The sequence below is a fragment of the Pipistrellus hanaki genome (assembly GCF_964339955.1).
Source record: "Pipistrellus hanaki genome assembly, chromosome: 9".
NCBI classification, from domain to species: Eukaryota; Metazoa; Chordata; class Mammalia; order Chiroptera; family Vespertilionidae; genus Pipistrellus; species Pipistrellus hanaki.
This window is the reverse complement of record NC_140511.1, coordinates 41,826,096-41,848,602: the sequence shown is the minus strand read 5'-3', so window position 1 is coordinate 41,848,602 and position 22,507 is coordinate 41,826,096. Positions and strand designations below refer to the sequence as shown.

General features: G+C 45.4%; 1 protein-coding gene across 2 annotated transcripts; it reads left to right on the top strand.

The window, feature by feature from the left end:
* The first annotated feature begins 2,751 nt into the window (after positions 1–2,751).
* On the top strand, positions 2,752–17,547 carry NEU3 (neuraminidase 3). 2 transcript variants are annotated; one of them, XM_084893414.1, is made up of 4 exons: positions 2,752–2,845; positions 3,130–3,256; positions 8,125–8,336; positions 12,616–17,547. In XM_084893414.1, exons 3-4 carry the CDS (start codon positions 8,130–8,132, stop codon positions 13,690–13,692), a joined length of 1,284 nt encoding a protein of 427 aa, XP_084749540.1. In that variant the 5' UTR covers positions 2,752–2,845; positions 3,130–3,256; positions 8,125–8,129; the 3' UTR covers positions 13,693–17,547. The 2 variants fall into 2 exon arrangements, with proteins under 2 accessions (XP_084749540.1, XP_084749541.1); XM_084893415.1 differs by lacking the exon at positions 2,752–2,845 and adding an exon at positions 2,851–2,869.
* The last annotated feature ends 4,960 nt before the right edge of the window (positions 17,548–22,507 follow it).

Sequence of the window (22,507 nt, the reverse complement as noted above, 5' to 3'; positions counted from 1 at the left end):
AATGGCAACTATTGGTTTGTCTCATAGCCAACCACATCCTATATTCTATCATGTCAACCTTAGATCCATTTAGAGACAAGAATAAATGTCTCAAATTTTTTTTTGCAATAGGCCTTGCCTACTGTAAGGGAGCTTTGAGCCTTTGGGGATGCGTTCCTTTTGACAGATTCTTCTGGGAACCAGTGATGAGTATGGAATAGTACTCTGCCTGGATTTGGTTTGTAATGCTATTGAAAGTGACCCACTGAAGAATGAGAAACTCCTGGGAGAGGCAGTCTGTCACGAGCACCGAGTATTCCACTTGGAAGACTACAGAGTGTCAAAACAAAGACACTCCTCTTCAGGACCACAAACTAGAAATGAATTATTGCTTTTAATTGAATTGTCTGGGTCATTCATGTAGATGCCCTCAGTGGGGGCTGTTATTTGATGAGACCAACTGGAATCAAGCTGCTGCTGATGGAGCCTGTACTACTCAGATTGTCACCATTGTTGCCTGGATCTATCACACCAGACGTGGCATTATACTCACCTTAGTATCCTAGGCACAAAGTAAAACACTTACGTTTCTTTATGCAGAGGCTACTGCTGCATGCCAGACTGTGACTCCTTTCAAAAGTCCTGTTGTCTAGCCTTGAGTGAGACCACATAGCACAGGGCATGGCCCGTCACCCACTCTTGGCTGTTTGGCTATATCAGACCTTTGGCTCCCTGTGGGGGTTATCATCAGTACCTCACCACTGTTGACATGTTTTTCAGGTTAGTGTTGCTTTTCTAGTTCAGTCATCTCCAACCACACTATTTTGGTCTTCAAACTAATCTGTCTGATATTTTTGGTTATCTTGATCACATGCAGTTGGACAGTGGTGCAACTGTGGCTGTCAGTCAAGGTATTCGATGGACCTTAACTCTTTTTTAAAAATTAATTCTTTAAAATATATATTATTGATTTTTTACAGAGATGAAGAGAGAGGGATAGAGAGTTAGAAACATCGATGAGAGAGAATCATTGATCAGCTGCCTCTTGCACACCCCCTATACTGGGTGTGCCCGCAACCAAGGTACATGCTCTTGATCAGAATTGAACCTGGGACCTTTCAGTCCGCAGGCTGATGCTCTATCCACTGAGCCAAACCCGTTTCAGCAGGACCTTAACTCTCCCATCCATAGGAATTTAGTATTGTTGACTGTTGGAACAGCCTATTTAAAAAATGTACTCGGAAGATTTCTGACTAACCTCATCCTGGTAAGGCAGTTTGGTCACTAAATATGGCTGTCCATTGAAAGCTGTCACTTCCTCTTGACTGCTACGTTAGACTTCTCTGAAGAAACATAACAAATAGGATATGTGTGTTTATATATAAAGAGATGTGTTATAAGGAATGGGCTGGATTATGGAGTTGGAGAAGTCCCATGATCTGCTTCTGGAAGCTAGAGAACCAGGGGACCCAAGGATATTGTTCCAGTTTGAGTCAGAAAGCCTGTAAACCAGGAGTAAGTTCTAGTTCAGAAGCAGAAGACTGGTGCAAACAGGCAGAGAGTGAATTCTACCTTATCCAGACTTTTGTTCTATTCTGGCCTCCAACAGATTGGATAAAAGCCCATCAGCATTTTAGAGGGCAGTCTGCTTTGCTGAGAGCACTGATTCAAATCTCATACGGAAACACTCTCAGACATACCCAAAATAATGCTTAACCAAATATTTGGGGGGGTCTCATGTTCCAGTCAAGACATAGAATTAATTATATCAATAGTTGCTTACAGAGTAATGATCAGAATGAGGGATTGGGGAGCGTTGTATAGATTTAATTTGAAAATTCAGTATTCTGATGCCCTGACTGCTGCTGGGTGTGTTTTCTTTGCCATAATAGCATCCCCAGGCCAATCTGGTTGCCACACCCTGCAGATGGCACCTTAACCAAGAGGAGGCCTTAAGTATTCACATTTAATTCTGGTTTAGCCACCTGGATTCTTTTGTTGGGTTGACATGGCTGAAGATACAATATTTGAAAAAAGAATCGCCCCTGAAGCCTTTCTCTCAGAGGAGAATGGCATTGTAAACTCCCCCAAACTGTTGTAAGCCCCCTAAACTTGTCTGATTACTGGTTTTGCCATCCCCACTAGGTGATTCTGACCGCAATTTGATAGCCATTTCCTTTAATCTACTGAGAAGTCTATTGGAAAAAAAAAATCACTGCTTTCAGCTCCTGTACTTTCATGCACATCATGTCACAACTTCCAGAACCTCCCACCTCCCCTTGTAGTTCTTAGTCATCCTATGGGGAGGACAAATGCCACCAGGCTGGCTGGTTGTGTAGGCGTGTAGGAAGGTTGGACTAATCGCCATTAGGCAGTCTTTCCCAAATAAGGACTGGTTTCAACTCTTCTAAGTCAGTGGTTCTCAACCTTCCTAATGCCGCGACCCTTTAATACATACAGTTCCTCGTGTTGTGGTGACCCCAACCATAAAATTATTTCCCCTGCTACTTCAAAACTGTAATTTGGCTACTGTTATGAATCGTAATGTAAATATCTGGGTTTTCCGATGGTCTTAGGCGACCCTGCTAGCGGTTCTCAACATTACATTTTATTTTTTGAGTAGGGGTGGCCCAATCCTCTGGCTCTCTGGGCCTTTTAGTGGAGCCCCCTCTGAGGGCCGGAACCTTAGCTTGCCTCTCAGGCTGTCCGGGGAAGTTTTAGGCGGTGATACCCACCCGCCAATAGAGGGGGAGGGAAAGCTGGGGAGGGGGCGGGGGAGGAAAAGGAAGGGAGGGGGCGGGGCCAGAGCTGCGCCGCCTTTGGGAGACGTGGCAGGCCGAAAGCCTGAGCTGAGCTCGGTCCCGGGGTAGGTGGTCGGAGAGGAAGAAGGGTCAGGCTCTTCACCGCGGCGGGGACCGGGCTGGGGGCCACAGAGAGCGGGGACGGGAGGCCGGCGGCGGGGGGCGGGGCCGCAGCACCGGGCGGGGGCGGGGCCGGCTCCGGGCGCTGCCAACCGCGCCAACGGCCCAGGCCTCAGCCGCCTCCGCGCCTCCGCGCCTCCGCGCGTCCTTCCCGGCTCTCCCGCCTCCGGCCTCTCCACTCCCCCTCCGCGTCTCCCTTCACTCTGGGGGTTGGTTTTCTTGTCCGCAGCCGCGCTGTCTCCTGCCTGCGTCTCCCCAGCCGCGGCCGTCTCCCAGGCCCCCGTTCCCGAGCCCCAAGGGCCTGCCGCCGCGCCCCCGCAGCCCGGAGAGAAACGGGGGGCCGAGGGCCTACGCAGGTGAGCGGGCCTGGGGGGCGGGGGTCCCCTGAGAGCGGGCCTGGGGGGCGGGGGTCCCCCGAGAGCGGGCCTGAGGGTCGGGGGTCCCCGGGGAGCGGGCCTGGGGGGCGGGGATCCCCTGAGAGCGGGCCTGGGGGGCGGGGGTCCCCCGAGAGCGGGCCTGGGGGGCGGGGGTCCCCGAGAGCGGGTCTGGGGGGCGGGGGTCCCCTGAGAGCGGGCCTGGGGGGCGGGGGTCCCCCGAGAGCGGGCCTGAGGGACGGGGGTCCCCGGGGAGCGGGCCTGGGGGGCGGGGGTCCCGGGGAGTGGGGCGGGCGGCGGTGGGGACGGGGTCGCAGCACCATCTGGGCTCAGGAATTCCGATATTGGGAGGAGGGTATTGTGTCCGTTAGCATCTCTGACTTATACTCCCAGTGTTCGGGGCTGGTTCTGGTTCTGTTTTCCTCCCGCCAAAGCCAGACGTAAACCTGCGCATTGGCGCATTGCGGAGGAAAGGCCCTGAGACGCGAGCCTCGCTTGGGAGGGAGGGGTCTGCGGCCGCCAGGAGCCCTGCGCGGGGACTTGGAAGAAGACGCGGGCCTTGGTCCAGGCTTTGCTCCTGGTCCTTGAGCGGCCTCGCTTCCGTTTGCTCCTCTCCGTGGCCTCAGCTTCGTCATCCGTACTATGAGCAGGGTTCGGCCTACAGGATCTGCAGAAGCCTGATACATGATGGGTGCTCCTTAGAAAATACTCGTTTTTTAAAAATATATATTTTATTGATTTCTTACAGAGAGGAAGGGAGAGAGATAGTTAGGAACATGGATGAGCCGAAGCCGGTTTGGCTCAGTGGATAGAACGTCAGCCTGCAGACTGAAAGGTCCCAGGTTCAATTCCGGTCAAGGGCATGTATCTTGGTTGCCGGCAGGTCCCCAGTAGGGGGTGTGCAAGAAGCAGCTGATCGATGATTCTCATCGATGTTTCTAACTCTCTATTCCTCTCTCTTCCTCTCTGTAAAAAATCAATAAAGTATATTAAAAAAGAAAAAAGAAAAAGAAACATGGATGAGAGAGAATCATCAATCAGCTGGTAAATGCCCTTGACTGGGATCAAACCTAGGTCCTTTACAGGCTGATGCTCTATCCACTGAGCCAAACCGGTTTCAGCAAATACTCGTTTTTTAAAGAGTGAATAAATGAGATAGGGAGGTGTCCTTCTAGGGTTCACTGGAGGCTGACGGCTGCATAGGGTTAACTGGGAGCCTGTGGAATTAGAGTTCTTACAGCCTGAGAAATAGGTGGTCTTACCTCCATTACAAGAGGAAATGGGCCCCAAAATAAAGCAATTTGCTACTAAGCATCAAATATCCTCTCCCAGTAAGGGAGGGTTTCACTGAAAGGTGTTCCTATGGAGCAGCAATTAATAATATGAATTCTCTGCTAAAATGAACATCTCTAAAGCAGAACTGGATCAGATTCTTCTCTACCTGTAGTTCCCAGCATAGGTATGGTTTGTGTGAAATAGTTTGGGTGTCAGTGCCAGAGCTGTCATCTATGTTAACATTGTCATCAACACGATCAGCCTAATAGCAAGAAAAACTAATGATAGTGACGATAATTGCTGTAGTGATAGCAAAGCCATAAGTGAAATTGTAAAAAAATCAAAATTTACAATAAAGACTTTTCTTTATGGGGCCTTAAAGTTTATAAAGCACTTTCCAGTGGTTCTTCATATTGATCATCTTGGTAGGTATTATTATTATCCATATTTTACAAGCAAAGAACCCAAGACCTAGAGAGATTAAGTGAAGTGACTAGCGCAAAGTCTCACAATAAAGACATAAAGCAGGGACACCACTCTGCCTTCCTGTGTTCCATTCTTATCGCCTAGAGAATTCTCGTTTCAATGTTAACGAATAATGATGTGTTGACTGATGATTATTAGTGTTAGTATTAACTCAGAATTGAAATGTTAACTTATAAGAATTTAAAGTATCTCTCCCAGAGGCACAGAGGGATTTAAATGCTTTTAAGAAGGGGAGTTGTAATTGCAGATATTATCATCATCATGATCCACAGATTTCAAGGAATAAAACTAGAATATGCGATGATTGACAATCTAAAAATAGTAACTGTCGTATATTGAACTCATACTATGTCATGGGCTCTTTGACAGCCACTTAAACTATAATATTTTACTTAATTCTCTCAGCCACTGTATTGGATTTTATAAATGAGGATAAAGAAGTTAAATAACATGCTGAAAGTCGTGTAGTCTTAGCCTGGTCCAATTCCTGTGTTCTCAATCTTTATACCAGTTTGGCCAGGGACTGATTTTTACTTAAAAGAAAGCCTGCCTCTCCTTGGCAGGAGAGCCTCATGTGGGGAACAGAGAGGCCCTAGTCTGGGGAGAAGACTATTCACCAGGCCTTTCAGCTGTGCCATTGAGAGCCCAGATCGGAGTGAGGAGGGAGGCTTTTCTTCTGGGCTCAGGAGACCACCTCCCCACATCTCTTTAGAAATAGTGACTGAATGAATCTTTCATAAGCTATAGATGCAAGTTTGTCTTGACTGACACTAAGAGGATGCAGCCAAAAGCAGTGTAACTTTCCCCGTCAGTTCATTGACCACGGGGCTACCTGAGACATTGATCTAAAATGCATACTTGATCATGCCATTCCTCTGCCAAAAACTCTTAAGTGGCTCTCTGTCTGTGGGATAAACACCTTAATAAGGTATCAGAGGCTCCCAGGATCTGGTCTCTGCTGACCCCTTCAGTCCCATCTCTGCTCTCAGCTTTTGAGCAGGATAGTCATACGGGACTCCTGAGATTTCTCACAGCTCACTGTTTTCTGTCACCTATAGATTTTTCACATCCATTCTCCATGCCCGCCTCCATTCTACCCTTCAATTGGCTAAACCACTATTTATCCTTTTAGATCCAGCTCAGCCATTCATTCAGTCACTCAACAAATATTAGTGCTTATCAGTGACCAAGTATGGTTCTAGGTGTAGAAGTGTAGCAGAGAATAAAACATATTCCTACTGCCCATTGGATGACATTAGAACGGAGGTGAAGGAATGAGGTATGTGGCTATCTGAAAGAAGAATATCCTATATAATAAAAAGGGTAATATGCAAATAGATGGCAGAACAACTGAACCAATCAAAGTGTAATATGCTAATGATATGCTAAAGTTGCTCAACTGCTTGCTATGATATGTACTGACAACCAGGGGGCAGGTGCTCCAACTGGTAAGTCAGCTTACTGCTGGGATCTGGCCTATTGGGACCAAGCAAGATGAGCCAGACACACTGTGGAACCCTCCCATGGTCCCTCCCCGGCCCATTCGTGCACTGGTAGGGTCCCTTAGCTTGGCCTGCACCCTCTCACAATCCGGGACCCCTCGGGGGATGTCAAAGAGCCCCGATCCTGCAGGCCACTCCCCTTGGGAGGGTGCCAGACACAGCACTCCCCTCTCCCATTCAGGACTGATTGGACATGGCAGGCACAGTGGGGCTTGGATGAGTAGGAGCGGCAGGTAGGAGCTACAGGCAGCATTGGACTGCGGGTTTCTGCAGGCCTTCCAGGGGACACCCCTCCCCCATGCATGAATTCATGCACTGGGCCTCTAGTAAAGATATATGAGACAGGAGCTCCCTTGGCTATGTTGTTAGCTCTCCAGAAATTCTCTGCAGCCTCAATGTGGACAGCTGCCCTTTTCTATTTCCTACGTGCTCTCATTACATGGTGGTGTGATTGTCCGTGTTTATGTCTCTCCCTCACTAGGGTGTGGGTTTCTTGAGGGCAGGAGCCTCTGAGTTCTATCTCCTCAGCACCTACCATATGGCCTAATTTAGAGTAGGCACACCGAAATATTTATTAAATAAATGAATGAATGTGGTCTTACAGGCCTTGTTCTTACAGTCTGGTAATTTTTATAAATTATTTATAAGCTAGGGCATGGATGACAGGTGAGAGAGAAAAAAAATGTTAAGCCTGGTTCTGTGTAACTGGCTTAATTCGTTTTTTGGGCCTCTGAAAAGTAAAACTCCTGATTTTTTTTGAGAAATGTATCTTGCGACTTCCATTTTCAGGATTATGGCCAGCTATATAACCTGTAAAATGGTGGATAAACTATAAAAAATATAGCTGAATTTTCAAGAAAGTAAGAGAAATCCCCAGGGGCCGAAAAACCAAGAGTAAACTGAAAACCAGGGTAGTTAGTCCCGTAACCTGACCTCAGCAGTCCTGGATGCTTGCTGGTCTTACCTAGAAGCTTGGCTTTAATAGACATGTTACCGTGAATGAAACTATGGGCCTGCATGGTCTAGACTTTGGTTGTCACAGAGATCCTTGCATGAAATCATGTCCCATGAAAATCGACATTTTCTGATTGGGTGGATGGACTAGGAAAAAAGTTGCTTCTGATGCAGAGATGACAAAGAAGATTGCCTTTTATCCAATTTCAAAGAGAGGGGAAAAGTTTCCCCAGAGAATTCTTAAACAGAGGCATTTGCTCATATGGATTTGGGTTTGTTTGTATATATGTTACCCAAATGGTCTAAAAACTCCAAGCCAAGAAATTGGTATTAGAAGCCATCTGGGTGGTAATGTCCCTGGATGCTTGGCAGAAGCAGAAGCGGAATCTCCGGAGAGACCCACATGGCGCAGGCCATGTACAATAGAATTCCCACAGAGTCTGGAGGATAGATGTGTTAAATAAGAATGTGTATTGCTTGCTTTGTGCGGTTGGGACCATAATGTTATTTTTATATTAAGAAAAATAAACTCTGCCTCTCAGTGATCTCCAGAAATGGAATGATAGAACAGAACTTGTGTACAAGCCAGCATTTGGATATGGATACACATTGAGCTGCCTCCTCTCCCTGCAGAGATCATGGAAGAAGTAACGTCGTGCTCCTTCAACAACCCCCTGTTCCAGCAGGAAGAGAAGGGGGGGGTCACCTACCGGATCCCAGCCCTGCTCTACATCCCCCCCAAGTACACCTTCCTGGCCTTTGCAGAGAAGCGCTCCACAAGCAGGGATGAGGATGCGCTCCACCTGGTGCTGAGACGAGGGTTAAGGACGGGGCACACAGTACAGGTGACTCATCCCAGATCTGGGCCTGGGCCTCAGTTTCTCTCCATATTTGCTCTTGTGTCTTTTCCCACCAGTGCAAGAAAAAGCCTGTGTCAGAGTTAAAGAGGAAAAAACAGTGAAAGCAATGCCTCTCACTGAGTACTTACTGTGTGTCAGGGACACATTGGTCCCTCGGCCACTGTGACAGGAATTGTCGGTCACATTTTACAGATGAGGAAACAGGCTCAAAGAGTTTGCCTTCATTGCTCAAGGTCACACAGCTACAATAAAGGAGTAGAAGCAGGCTTCAGATTTGATCTCTAACTCTAGAGGCCTCCGTGGTTCATATGTACTTTTCATTCACATTCTCTCTTATCTTTCTAAGTCACCAAAAAAAGTAGACATTGTTAGCCCAGGATTGCTGATGAGGGATCCTGGTGCTCTGCGAGGTAGGTAGCTTGTTTCAGACCACAACTACCAGATAATGGATTGGAGGGTGTATGATAACAACAATCTCTCCTACTGCTGTTCTTCTTACCTCATGTTCATTTTTATTCTCTGATTAACTCAGTTGTAGAATCTTGAAATTAGAAGAGTCATAAGCCCAACTTCTTTTCCAGTGTAGAAATCTGTAATCCATTGGTAGCTACTATTAGCTTAGTGGCTAAGAGCATGGCTTTGTAGTCAGGCAAGACCTACTATTTATTGGCTCTGTGACCGAGAATACTTGACTGTCTTCTGTTTCATCATCTGCAAAATGTGATTAATAATAGCAGTTACATGGTAGTAAGTCAACGTTAGTCATCTTCTATAAAGGTTCCGCTTACTCCTCAAATCAGGAATTCATCCTGTGGCTACTGTTAGCTTTTGTTTGGAGGATGAGATGATCCATACGCCTCTATAATTACCCGTTGGTCTTGTTCGGCCTCCTGGGGTTGTCAGTCTGTGCGTAATAAAGTCCCGTCTGCTGAGACTGCTCTTGGAGATACCTGAAAGTGGGTATTCATGCCCACTGAGCTTTCTATGTTGGGGACTCACAGCTTGAGTTCTTTAGTGTCTTCTTAGGTCACGGTCTGGATTTGGTTTCTGGGCCCTTGAAAACTGATTACTCTGGGATGTTAGAGTCCTTTTAAAAGAACGGTATTCCGAATTGAACTTAGACCCCAAGGATAGAGCCACCCCACCAATGAGATGGCTATCCCATCTTGTATCCTTTTCATGCATCCTAAGGTAAGTAGCATTTACTTTTTGATCCTACATAACACAGTTGACTAATAAATATTTTTTTTCTTATTTTTTTTTATTAAATTATTATCTGTGTACATATCTTACCAATGCCCCCCGTCTCATACATGCCCTTCCTCTCCAGAGTTTTTCGTCCATTGGTTTTGCTTACATGCATGTATACAAGTCCTTCGGTTGATCTCTTATCTCCCCCATATCTCCCTACCCTCCCCACTGTAATTTGACAGTCTGCTTGTTGCTTTACTGTCTCTATATCTATCTTTTGGTTCATCAGTTTATAATTTCTTTATTATCCATAAATGAGTGAGGTCATGTGGTGTTTCTCTTTCATTGATTGGCTTATTTCGCTCAGCATGATGTTCTCTAATTCCATCCAGGTTGCTGCAAATGATAAGAATTCCTTCTTTTTTATGGCAGCATAGTATTCTATTGTGTAGATGTATCATAGTTTTTTGATCCAATCATCTGCTGACGGGCACCTAGGCTGTTTCCAAATCCTAGCTATTGTAAATTGTGCTGCTATGAACATAGGGGTGCATATATCCTTTCTGATTGGTGTTTTTAGTTTCTTGGGATATATTTCTAGGAGAGGGATTACTGGGTCAAATGGGAGTTCCATTTTCAGTTTTTTGAGGAAACTCCATACTGTTCTCCACAGTGGTTGCACCAGTCTGCATTCCCACCAGCAGTGCACAAGGGGACTAATAAATATTAAGTAGCTAAAACTTCCAAGTCTTTTTCACATTTTTTTTTTTAAAAAAAACAAACACGAAAACTTTTAATTGTAGTAAAATACACCTAACAAAATTTTCCATCTTAATCATTTTAAGTGTACATTGTGGTATTGTTAACTGTATGCAAATTATTGTGCAACAGATCTTTTTATTTTTTATTTTTTAAAATATATTTTATTGATTTTGTACAGAGAGGAAGGGAGAGAGATAGTTAGAAACATTGATGAGAGAGTCATCAATCAGCTGCCTCTTGCACAACCCCTACTGGGGACATGCCCGCAATCAAGGTACATGCCCTTGACCAGAATCGAACCTGGGACCTTTCAGTCCCCAAGCTGACGCTCTATCCATTGAGCCAAACCGGTTTCAGCGCAACAGATCTTTTTAAAACTTTGTCATTGCGCCGAGACCGGTTTGGCTCAATGGATAGAGCGTCGGCTTGGGGACTGAAAGGTCCCGAGTTCGATTCGGTCAAGGGCATGTACCTTGGTTGCGGGCATATCCCCAGTGGGGGGTGTGCAAGAGGCAGCTGATCGATGACTCTCTCTCATCGATGTTTCTGACTCTCTATCTCTCTCCCTTCCTATCTGTACAAAATCAATAAAATATATATATATATATAAAAAAAAAAACTTTGTCATTGTGTCTGACAGCAGTTCCTTACACATTGAACAACTCATCCCCCCATCAGTCTCTAATAACCATTATACTACTTTGTTTCTGAGTTTGGTTATTTTAGGTATCTCATATGCAGTATTTGTCTTTCTATGATGACTTATTTCATTTAGAGCAGTGATTTTCAAAAATTCAAAAATTCAAAAATTTAAGCAGTGAATTTTTAAAGCATGCAATACCTGACTATTTAGTCGGGGACACTGACCTTTTTCCCCGTACATTGTCAACTTTAAAAATAACAACAGCCAACCCAACAATAGTTGTCTGATGTGAATGAATCAAAATTAAACCTGTTTTTTGTCAGATTTGCAAAAAGTATATTTTTTCTGTGTACTGCAGAATTTTAGTAATTAGTTTTTGTGTGCCATGGGATGAAAAAGGTTAAAAATCACTAATTTAGAATAATATCCTCAAGGTTCATTTTGTAGTATATGGGAGGATTTCCTTCTTTGTAAAGACTAAATATTTCATTGTATATTTATCCATTGATTGGCTTATCCACTTTGTTTATTCATTCTGTTGTTGGACACTTGGGTTGCTCCCATTTTTTTGGCTATTGTGAATAATGCTCTATGAACATGGTATGCAAATATGTCTTTGAGACATTGCTTTCAATTATTAGGATATATACCTACAAGTGGAATTGCTGGGTTATATGGTAATTGTATTTTTAATTTATTGAGATTCCTCCATACCGTTTTCCACATCAATAGTGCACAAGGCTTCCAGTTTCTCTATATCCTTGCCAACACACATTTTGTATTATTTTGATAGTAGTCACCTTAATGGATATGAGCCTCTGGGCATTGTAGATTTTATTTGCACTTTCCTAATTATTAATATTTAGTATTTTTTCATATGCTTGTTGGCTATTACATTTGTTCTTTAATCATGTTTCTCCATCCAGACTTTTAAATCCAAGACTCATTTTACATTTCTGTCAAGCCTCAGCTTGTTTATATTCCATTGCTGCAGCTGGATGATATAATTTGGATTCTAGTGCTTTTATCTTTAGTTTACTGTTTCTTCTAGCTTCATATAAACTTTATTTTAGACATATCTGGTCCAAATAATTTTCTCCTCTCAGCTACTAAGAATGGCTAAGCTTCTGACTTTCCAATGACTAGCTTGCCCAGTACAGTAATTTCCCCACTCTCCTAAATTTTCCATGTTTGTCTGTCTTGCTTTGTGCTTCTTTTCTTTTTCTTTTTTCTTTTTATTTATTTATTTATTTTGGAGGCGAGTCCTTTCTTTTAAAAAATATTTATGTAGCTCCTATCATGTACTGAGCACTGGAGATACAAAATTGGAATAATTTGGTTTCTACTCCAAAAAGATTCATAGTTTAGGGAAGGAGCCAGTCACATAAAAATGTGTTATATAATAATTGCTTAAGTGTTTTGTATATACAAAGAGAAAGACAGGAGGTGAGTTTTGATACCATTTATTTGGGTATCTAGACAAAGTGAGGAAGAATGTTTTGGACAGAGGGGATAGCATGAAAATTAAGTGAATAGTTGGGCCTTCACAATTTTATAGATTTTAATACCGTTTATTTATTTTCTCTGAAATGTTCCAATGCTTTTAATGAACCTCATGTCTTCCTATTGGTCTCTCACTCCTGCTCTCTCTCCCTTACTCTTGTCTAGTGGGGACCACTAATACCACTGATGGAAGCCACGATACCTGGGCATCGGACCATGAACCCCTGTCCTGTGTGGGAGCGAAACACTGGCTGTGTGTACCTGTTCTTCATTTGTGTGCAGGGCCATGTCAGCGAGCGTCAGCAGATTCTGTCAGGCAGGAATGCTGCTCGCCTCTGCTGCATCAGCAGTCGGGATTCTGGCTGTTCATGGAGCAACGTGAGGGACCTGACTGAGGAGGTCATTGGCCCAGAAGCTAAGCGCTGGGCCACATTTGCTGTGGGCCCGGGTCATGGCATCCAGCTGAAATCCGGGAGGCTCATCATCCCTGCATACACCTACTACATCCCTTACTGGTTCTTTTGCTTCCGGCTACCATGTAAAGCCAGGCCTCATTCCCTGATGATCTACAGTGATGACCTAGGGACCACGTGGCACCATGGCAGGCTCATTAAGCCCATGGTGACAGTGGAGTGCGAAGTGGCAGAGGTGACTGGGAGGGCCGGCCACCCTGTGCTGTATTGCAGTGCCCGAACCCCAAACAAATGCCGGGCAGAGGCACTGAGCACTGATCATGGTGAATGTTTTCAGAAACCAGCGCTGAGCCAACAGCTCTGTGAGCCCCCGCATGGCTGCCAGGGCAGTGTGGTGAGTTTCCAGCCCCTGGAGCTTCCAAGTGAATACCAGGACCCTAATGGCAAAGATGATCCTGCCCTTCAGCAGAACCCTCTGCTGGGCAGTTCGAGGCCAGAGCAGGAGGAAGCTGGGACACTGACAGAATCATGGCTCTTGTACTCCCACCCAACCAGTAAGAAACGGAGGGTTAACCTAGGCATCTACGTCAACCGGACCCCCTTGGATGCTGCCTGCTGGTCCTCCCCCTGGATCTTGCACTGCGGGCCCTGTGGCTACTCTGATTTGGCTGCCCTGGAGGAGGGCTTGTTCGGGTGTTTGTTTGAGTGTGGGATCAGGCGGGAGTGTGAGCAGATTGCCTTCCGCTTGTTTACAGACCAAGAGATCCTGAGCCATGTGCAAGGTGAGTGCACCTGCCCTGGTAGGGACTCTGACCCAATTCAAAACTAATTGGCTTAGGATCTGACTTTCCACAGAAGGAAGCCATTAGAAGGCAACCATGGCCAGGATCACAGAGGCCAGGATAACAGAGGTTACGGAAGCCTACAGGGAACCGCAAAATATAATATTTTGCTCCCTACCTTTTTTTCTCCTCTTCAAGATAATGAACTATAGCCGAAATAGCACTGAACTGTGTAAATTGGGAGACGGTGATATGGTCTTGGATCTGCCATGGCTGGCTCTAGGAACTTGAACTCTCTGGGCCTCAGGTCTCCATCTGTAAAATGAGAGGGTTGGCTGTGATCTCCCTTCTTCCTATCCCTCAGGAAGGCAGAGGGCCTGATGGCTGCAGGATCATCAAGTCCTGGCTGCATAGGACCCTGGTATCAAAATGGAAACCATAGGACTCATCTTTTCAAATGACTCACTGCTTATCCAAGTGTGAGGTTCTAAGCAAGTGTCATGTCATAAAGGATCTGGATGATCAGTAATAGACGAACTCTATCGGCTTCCAAGAAGACTTGGGCAAAACAGAATCATGAGGTCACCTACCTTCTTAGCTTTGCAACTCTGCTCAACCTGTGCTTACGTATCCAAAAAGCAGTACTTCCTAGGGAGAAAATGAAAGGCTCAATACCAGTAGTCCATATCGTTTCTGATGACATTTCTATGAAAGACAAACTAAAGTTCATTTATTAGGATGGTTCCTGATGAGAAAAAGACATGATTTAGGACTTTCAAACTTTGGACAAAACTTCTGCCCTCAAGGAGTTCACAGTTTATGAGGCTGGAAGAAGGAGAAAATTTTTTTTAAATGCAGTTGGTGGGATAGTTAGTAGATGTTGGGCTCTGAGTTGCAGATCTATAGATCATTATCTTGGTGCCTGGAGTCATCTGCCCCAGGGCTTGTCCAGGCTGCTAGGTTCCCCCTAAGTTTGTTTTTCTTAGAATATTGTCCTGGCTCAGCCACTCTATTTGCCAGCGGAGAAACTCTTCGCCCTTAGGAAGGTCTCGGACCCTCCAAACCACTGAATCTGGCCTGTTTGGATCTACTGAAGTCACTGTTTGTGAAGTGAGATGACCTTGTCTAATAGTTTTGGGGCTCAACTTTACTAATCCTGGGTCTCCCAGATGATACCAGGTTAGTTGCTCTTATTTTAGGTTGTTTCCCTCGTAGCCTGTTAGCATGAGCTGTTTGTTTTTTGTCCCTCTTAAATCAGTATATCAGCTAAATACAGGGTGGGACAAAAGTAGATTTATAGTTGTTCATATGGAAAATAATACAATAATTAATAAATAATAGTACAAAAATAACTGTGTTTCATGTACTCAGAACTTTGTCCTACCCTGTATATGTGGTGCTAGGTAATGGCCCAGAGAGCAAGTCTTAGTGGTAGAGCATAGTCTAGGATGCATCCATCAGACGGTGGAGAAGTCCTATAGGAGGAAAGGAGGGATTACCTTCACCTCCTTCGTATTTAGCTTAAACCATTGTCTTAGGGTGGCCTGTGTACCTTCTCAGTAGTCCGCTATGATCAGTCACTCATTTATACATTTATGTAGCTACTTCGTGAGTGCCTGTGCATAATGTAAGGTGCTTTCTGTTGCCATTCCCTGGTTGAAAATAATTTGTGGCTCCTCATTGCCTATTAAAGGCTACAATTAGCCTGGCATGTAGGGTGAAATAATGATTACTTATCTCTACTTTTTTATGTGAAGGCCACTGTCAAGCCCATTGTCAAGTTGGCACGTGGAGGCAGGTGGGGTGAGGTGGGCAGAGTGGTGTAGGGGAGGATTGAAAGGGCAACCCCCTCCTGAGATCTTGTTCGTCAAAGCTTTCCTGAGCACTGTACTCTGAATGGGTAGAAATAGGCAGGATGGCGAAGCTCTGCATCGGGGCTTAATGGGGAGAGAATGAGAATATCAGGACTTCTTGGGACTATCCAAGAAGGGAGGGACTTCAGTCACATGCCAGTGGGGACCGCAGATGTCCTGTATGGGTATTCCTAAAGACTTACCCACCTCTAAATTGCCCTCCCCTTTCTCCTTCGCCTTTGCCTCATGTTTGCTTCTCCTTAGAGAGAAATTCCCTTAATAGGCAAAGGGCCTATATGCACGTTTTAGGACTAGCAAGAAAGGAGGTTTGGGGCAGGCATAACCCGGAATGAGGATTAGAGAGGAACAGATGGGTGATGGCAGCTGTGAAGAAAAAGAATAGCAGGTAGAAGTCCTGGCACCTTTGGAGAGAGAAAGGACAGACGGACATGAGGCCAAGCTGGAGGGCTGTGTAGGTGGTAGGGCTGTGAAGAAATGATAACCGGCTGGAGCTGTTCCCAGAAACGTGGGAACGGAGAGAGGCCTGCGCAGGCGGCAGGAAAATTCCTCCCCAGCCCGGTAATTGTAAGCTGGCTCTACTTGACCAGCAAAAACCACCGTAGGCACTCAACTCTGTTTGTGCCAATTACCCAGATCTTCAGGGCCCTGGGACCGACCCCGTGATGCTGGTGTCCTAACTAAGCCCATTCCAGCCCTTTCAGGTTGGTAGCATGAAAAGAGAGGGCAGGTGATGGCAGCTGTGAAGAAAAGAGGAAAGACTGAAGGCCTCTGATACAGAGACATGAAGAGAGGACTGCATAGGCTGTGGACCTTTGCTCCCGGATACCCCATCCTGTCCTTGAACCCTTAGTAAGTATCCATCTAGCAAAGGTGCCCCCCAACACCTCCACTGGAAGTGCAAGAGAGCACCGGTAGTGAGTGGCCTCCTCCTGCTGATAGGTACCTATCTGTTCAACCTGCTGCTCCTGCGCATGCTCCCTAACTCCTGGTTCCTCACTCCTCAGCAGGCTCCTAATATTTACCTTGGGCCTTTGTTGTTTGGCTCTTGTTGTTATTTGGATCAGTTTTTCCTAGTCGCCAGTCTCCCCTCAGATATCCACAGGGTATCATGTAGCTACAGCCCTAGGTAAGAGGCCTTGCAGCCTGCCTGTGGGGCAGCCCGAGGGACTCACAGAGGCCACCCTGAGGCTGCCCCGCCTCTGCCCCAGGACTCTCACTTGGGCCACATTAAATTGCTCAGGCTTCTTGAGGACGTGAATTTTCCCACTGCATTATTCAGTAGGTGTCGTGTCCTCCTGTGCTGCCACAGCGCACAGTCTGAGCCTTCCTGGGGCCTTACCGCAGGCTGCCCTGCGCTATTGCCTGCTGTGCCCTCTAGGCCTCTGCTAGGCTGTGAACTCCTTGAGGGCCAAGTCTGACTCCTCACTGTGTCCTCTTAGAACAAATGCTTTTCTATCACATTTCCCTGTTTAGGACTCTTGAGTCCTCTCTGTCCTCTGACCCAACACAGGGCCTGGCACAGAATAGACAACAGTGAAGCCATGCTGAATTACTAACGGAGTTAGAGACCCTTGGCCTCCAAAGCTAACTGAGAAGGGTAGGGTGAGCTCCCTCCAGGGAGGAGCGTGTCGCACCCCTCTGGATCCAGAGCACTCTAAACGTGCTGAATGCTCACCCAGATGGGTCTTCTCTGCTGGCCGCTTCCACGTCAGTCAGGGTTTCCTGGGAACGAGCTTTTCTCCGGCTGCCTGGACATGCCAGGGAAAAACTGATCCAAATAACAAGTAGCCCAAGCCCAAAGCAAAGCCTTGACTTGGGGTTCTCATTTCACTGGTAACCCCCTCCCCCCTCTAATTGGGTTTTCTAGAGCTACCACGCCTCCAGGACTCGGAGGGAGGTGCTGGGGCTCAGCATGTTCCGTGCATGTCTTGATTCTGTGATACCTTGTGCCACAAGTGCTCTCTGTACTGTGAAATCTACCATGACTCCTTGAAACAAGGAATACGAATAAAAAGCATAATTCTGGTACTACTAGTTTTGTTGTTGTTAAGGAAACTGAGATTGTAATCACTCTTATATTTAGTTTATACCCAACTTTTTTTTTGGATTCGAGGCATTTTCTTGCTTTTCATACGAACTTTAACTCTCAGAAAACATTATTATAATAATCCTTTGCACTTGTACACACTGATATTTGAACATAGTGACGGATTGAGGGCGGCAGTACAGAGGTGACCATGGCTGGCGTGATGACACATTAGCTGTTAAGTGGAGGCACCTGGGTGCACAGAATCCCTCCCTCTAGCACCAACCTCAGTGCTTTGTCACCCACGTCTAATTTCTATTTTCGAAAATACCTTGAGATTACTCTCAAAGTGCAGTTGGAGAAGCCACAAATAGTACCTCAATGAAGTGGGGTAATAGCTTTTGCTTGACTTCCTTTTGGTTACTTTGGGAGCTTAAGGCATTACTGATTCCGCCAAATGTTTCAGCCTAACAATTCCAGTCCTGTCACTAGGCCAGCTGTCTTTTTTTTTTTTTTTTTTTTTTTTAAATTGACTATTGAAAAAGTTTCAAATGGACATATCTTTTGTTGTACCACTGAGAGTCTTAAAATGACGAAAGAATGAAGTCGAGAGAACTGCGAATTTGCCTCTAAAAGTAGTTTTACAATAATTCTAGAATTGTATTTTAAAATCCAGTGATCTTTTTGTGTGTGTTGTGTTAGACTGCTTAATGTCTGAGGGACCTCTGGGTTTGAGAGGAATATGCACCACTACGTAAATGTTAGTGCTCTGTTTATTAAACTCATATTCAATAAAACATTGAAAATCTCTCTCGTATTCAAACAGTAACACTTGATTAAACTGCCTTAAACATAAATACCAGTTACAAATTTAGTATAGCTGATCCTTTTGAACAATTCAAACACCCTACATAGTAGATAAAACATATATATCCAATGATGATAAAACACAAGCTTACATCCAAATGGAGCTAAAAGAGTTGATGCTATGGATTAACACTGTTCCTTATTATCCTTCCACCTCTTGGGACTTTTAGCTTTTCAACTCCTTAGAGTTTTGGTGTCTTTACCAGATTTCCCCCTCTGGTCTCCCAGGGATTTAGTAATAGCAGATCCAAAGGAAAAAGCGTGCCATTTCAGACCAGCTCTCTCCACGGGCTCATTTAACTGGGAGGCTGTCCTCGGTGGGGGAGATGCTTGTGTGGTACGCATACCCCCAGGGGTACGCGTTGCACCGGAGTTTGGTGGGGACATGCACTGCACCGTGCTTAGCTGCGCCTAATTCTACGTTCTCATGAGTACGAGGGGTACTCAGCGTTACGAAAATTATAGAAGGGGTACACATGTCAAAAGTTTGGGAAACACTGATTCTGAAGTCTACATTAACAGGAGAGGCATTGAGTTCAAATGGAGAAAGTACTGGACTAGGAGAAGTCAGGAGTCCAGGGTCCTTGACCTAGAGCTTGCCACTGGTATGATGGGCGACTTTGTGCTGGTGACTGGCCATCTCTGGGAACCCATTTATTCCGCTATAACAGGAGCATGACCGATGCCCTGCCCCTCAACAGGGAGTGGTGTGGATTTGATGAGCTAGTGAGTTCTTAGAAGGGTTTAGGAAACAGCGCAGTGTAATGTAAATAGCAGATAAATTACCTCTCACCCATTGAACTCCATTACCCATCAGCATTGGCAACATCTGACAGTTGAATGCTGAAAACAAGGATGATGGATAGAAGGGAGAGCAGGAAGGCAGAGCCCACGGAGGAGGGTGGTCCATGTCTGGACAGCCACCTCACCTCCCCTCCATCATGTCCTTCGCAAACTGCAGGCCTTAGATGTTGCGCAACCTTCTGACGTCGCCCCAGACCTCTTACTCGCTTCCTGAGGAGATTTTAGCTGCAAGTATGAAGGGTTGTGGTCTCAGTCATCTCTGTTCTCTGTGCCCACCATACAGCCACGCATACATAGCACAGTATAGGAAAGAATGCAAGGGCAGTAATATTTTATTTTTTTAATTTTTTTAAAATATATTTTTATTGATTTCAGGGAGGAAGGGAGAGAGAGAGAGAGAGAGAGAGAGAGAGAGAGAGAGAGAGAGAGAGAGAAGAGAGAAACATCGATGAGAGACACACATTGATCAGCTGCCTCCTGCACACCCAACATGGGATCAAGCTAGCAACTTGGGCATGTGCCCTGACCAGGAGTCAGACCCGGGACCTCTTGGCCCATGGGACGATGCTTGAGCCACTCCAGCCAGGCAAGGGGGGTAACATTTTAAAAGTACCTACTTGTGAGTTATATGTACTGTTAGGTAATTCAACAGCTCATTTTAGAGAGAGGAAAGCTGGGACTCAACAAGGTTACATGCCATGTTCCCAATGTCACACACCTGTAAGCGAGGAAGCCTGAGACGATTCTAAACCCATATTTTTGTCTTATGGCAGCTAAGAGACAGACTGAGGGTAAGGCTTGTAGATTGATGAGGCCACGTTAGTGCCTAAGTCCTTGCGACATGGGGGCGTGCGGCAGCTGGTGAGAGACTGGTGATCCTCCCTCTAGTAGCGTGTCTCACAGCTGCACTGGGTGGCGTCTCACACAGGATCGGCTCCGATTTCATCCACGAGGAAGTTTCTCTTCCAGGGAAGCCCAGCTGGACATCACTTTCCAGTGCCCCTGGCCTTCAGGCATTACCCTTCCAAGACCCAGAGTTATCCTAAACATAGACTGTGTTGTCATCCACTAGGAATAGAATCAGACACGACAGCACAGACTCCCTTGAGAGTAAACATAGAACTTGGTAGCAGGTGAAGCTGCTGAGTGCTGAGTGAGAAGGTCAGAGGCCGCAGGCACCCAGCTGGTCTCTGATGGAGCCACAAGTTGGAGATAGCGCCTCTGCCTCTGCCTGTAGGCAGTGTGCATGGTCTTCCACACACTGTTTACAAACTCACAGCAGCCAGGGGAGTAAGGCCTCCTTGTCCCTGGCCCACAGACAGGAGACAGAGCCTTGGAAAGGTTAAATAACACGGGCAAGTATCTTCACTGGAATTTCTTCATCTGTAAAAACTAGGACAAGAAGAGTATCTCATGGGGTTGTTGTGAAGCTTATAGGAGATGATGTATTAAATTAGATACAAATTTTAAAATATCTGGCACATAATAGGTAGTAAAACATGGCAACGGCCATCGTCGTTACTTTTCCCTGTCGTAATCATATTAGCCCTTCTTGAGCCACCCAGCCAGGCAGGGCTATTTTGTTTGTTTTAATTGCAATGAAATGATGGTTATAGGCCATGGAGTTTGGGTTAAGGCCATGATGATAGCCATGCAGTTTGCGGGGAGGGTGCCATGCCCATTTGTTGTTGGTATTATTTTATCCCCTAGCATAATAGATACTTAATAATACAGGGCGGGGCAAGGTAGGTCTGCAGTTTTGATTACGTGAAACACAGTTTATTCTTGTATTATTTATTAATTATATTTTTCCATATGAACAACTGTAAACCTACTTTTGCCCCACCCTGTATTTTTGAGTTTCCGGTAGTCAACCAATGGCCGCTCCAATTTCAATCACTTGGGAAAGTGGACTTAGGCAGATAGGCCACTCCTGCTTTTCCCAGCCTCACTTCTTTAGTTTGACACTTCATGGCATCCAAGTGGTCCAAAGAGTGATCCTGGAAGCCCGAGTTAGAGTGACCTGGACCTAGGGAGGTACCGTTGAGAGGATTCCAGGCTTGTGCTGAGGTACACCTTTGCCATTCAGTAATCCAGGTTCATTCCACATCCTGTTGTTCCTCACACGCCTTCCTCCAGCCTGCCCAGCGCACTGCAGCCTGGTGGGCACGGCGCTGTCGGCACGGAGGGGTGGTTGGGTGGCACACTTGACTGGGGGCCTTGGCAGTGGAGAGCGAGTTTCCCGAAGGCCATCCTGGTGGTGGCTGCAGGGGTCAGTGAGGGAAGCTCTAAAGGGGAAGTTGAATCGTGTGTGTGTGTGTGTGTGTGTGTGTGTGTGTGTGTATATATATATATATATATATATATATATATATATATATATATATATATTTTTTTTTTTAGGTCTAGTAATAATTAATGTCGTTTTCTAATACCTTTTTTAAATCGAATTTATTTAAACAATACAACAAAATTTAATCAACAATATAGTTGCCGTTGTTTTCTACTACTTGAGCCCAACGCTCAGGAAGCATTTAATCCCTCTGTTGTAAAATTCCTGTGATTTTGATACGAAAAATTCGGTCAATGCATTTTTGAGGCATTCTTCATTATTAAATTTTTTTCCAAGAAGAAAGTTTTGCAAAGAACGAAACAAATGGTAATCGGAAGGGGCAATATCAGGAGAATATGCAGGTTGAGGAAGAACTTCCCATTCCAACTGGCGCAGTTTTTCAGCAGTGATTCTTGCAGTATGCGGTCGTGCGTTATCGTGGTGAAGAATTACGCCCTTCCGATTAATCAGCGCGGGTTCTTTTTCTCTTAAAGCTTGGGCTAACCTTTCCAATTGGGCACTATACACTGCACTTGTAATGGTTTGGTTAGATGGTAAAAGTTCATAATGAAGAATTCCTTTAAAATTCCACCAAACACACAACATCACTTTTTTCGCATGCAAGTCAGGTTTTGGCGTGGGCTGCGGAGCCTCATTTTTGTCCAACCATTGAGGCCGCCTTTTCAAATTAACATACAGCACCCATTCTTCATCTCCGGTAACAATTTGCTCTAAAAACGGCAAACGGTTTTGACGAGAGAGGAGCGAACTGCAAATTGTGACTCTTTGATTACGGTTGTTGTCGGTCAACTCATGAGGAACCCATTTTCCAAACTTTTGGACTTTGCCAAGTGCACGCAATTGATTGGAAATTGTTTTTTTTGAACAATTTAAAGTTGTCGCAAGCTCTTGTTGGGTAATTTGAGGATTTTGCACCAAAAGAGCTTGAAGAGCTTCTT

Excerpts from the sequence above, each read along its gene's own strand:
- NEU3 (XM_084893414.1), top strand. The coding sequence starts at position 8,130 with ATGGAAGAAGTAACGTCGTGCTCCTTCAACAACCCCCTGTTCCAGCAG. Across the intron at positions 8,337-12,615 it reads GGACGGGGCACACAGTACAG|TGGGGACCACTAATACCACT; the intron begins GTGACTCATCCC and ends ACTCTTGTCTAG.